This window comes from Lottia gigantea, assembly GCF_000327385.1.
Source record: "Lottia gigantea unplaced genomic scaffold LOTGIsca_11160, whole genome shotgun sequence".
Classification (NCBI taxonomy): Eukaryota; Metazoa; Mollusca; class Gastropoda; family Lottiidae; genus Lottia; species Lottia gigantea.
Window position 1 is genome coordinate 1 of NW_008707040.1, and position 1,305 is coordinate 1,305.

The window sequence follows — 1,305 nt, forward strand, 5'->3', positions numbered from 1 at the left end:
TACTTGCTTGCTAAAGATGGTGTGTATGGACACGTTCGGATAAGTAAAGACAGATTTATATAAGAGACTACACTCGACACTCTCTTTGATGAAACTAATGTGCAATTAGATAGAATCCTGATTTTGCAGGAGAACCTGGTGTAAGATATCTATTCTCGAAAGTGCTAAGGGTAGCTGAAAATATTCACATAAATATATTGTTTACCTGTTGCCCTAATTCTAACCTTGTTATCATTCTAGGAGTGGTGTATATGTTTGCTCAGGCGTATAAAGTATATGCAGATGAAAAGTACCTAAAAGCCTGTCAACGTTGTGCTGAATTAGTGTGGCAGAAAGGTTTACTAAGGAAAGGCCCTGGAATATGTCATGGTGTAGCTGGTAGTGGTTATGTCTTCTTACTTCTCTACAGGCTCACAAATGATCCAAAATACCTTCATCGGGCTGTTAAATTTGCAGAATTTTTATCCTCAAGTGAGTTTCAAAGTGGTGCTCGAACACCAGACTCCCCTAGCAGTTTGTACGAGGGTTGGGCTGGCACTTTGTGTTTCATTAGTGACTTGATGCAGCCAGAAAAAGCTGAGTTCCCTTTCTTTGACGTGTTTTAGAAAACATTTTCATATGGAGCTCATAACCAATTATTATTTTAATCAGAGTAATCCCATTTTATGTGTAATTGCTTAAATTGCCTTGGCCATGATTCTACTTATAATATCGTTAATAACTCATGAGTTAAATTTGAATGTTATTCTATAAATTATTTACTTACTAAGATGCTATATACCAGTTGTCAATTCTATACGGATCAGAATGAAGCTTGCCAGACCGGGTAATATACTGGCAGCTTTGATTTTAAATGAAAATATTTAGCAGTACAGTTACAATCACCTTCAATCATACACTTCTTTTGAACTCTTTAGGGGGAGATATTTCTTCTGTTCAAATTGTTTTTCAAGTTCAAATATTTGACGTCCAGTGAACGTTGTTCGCGCCTTTTTCTTCTTTTGACTGTCGTCTGTAGAACTGGCGGTAGAATCATCTTTTAATTCGTCGGATTTTCTTTTCTCGCCTTTATTCGATTCCACATCTGAAAAATATATAGAAACATAAATCATGTATGACGAAGCACTCCCTGATTACAAACTTTCATTAAAATTAAAATTTCAGTTAAACTTAAAGCATATTTCAGCAAAGTATACAGGCAAAGTATTTTTTCTGGTTATTAGCGATATTTTTCAGTTATTACATACTATAAATCATTAAAAGAATTGTATATAAATTACAAATTATTTAATAATATTTATTTTT

The 1,305-nt window shown here is 33.9% G+C and overlaps 1 protein-coding gene across 1 annotated transcript; it reads left to right on the forward strand.

The window, feature by feature from the left end:
• Positions 1-251: 251 nt before the first annotated feature.
• Positions 252-605, forward strand: LOTGIDRAFT_148663 (hypothetical protein; the record flags this gene model as incomplete). Its single annotated transcript, XM_009047418.1, has 1 exon — positions 252-605. The coding sequence occupies one exon, from the start codon at positions 252-254 to the stop codon at positions 603-605; it is 354 nt and encodes a 117-aa protein (XP_009045666.1).
• Between the last annotated feature and the right edge of the window lie 700 nt (positions 606-1,305).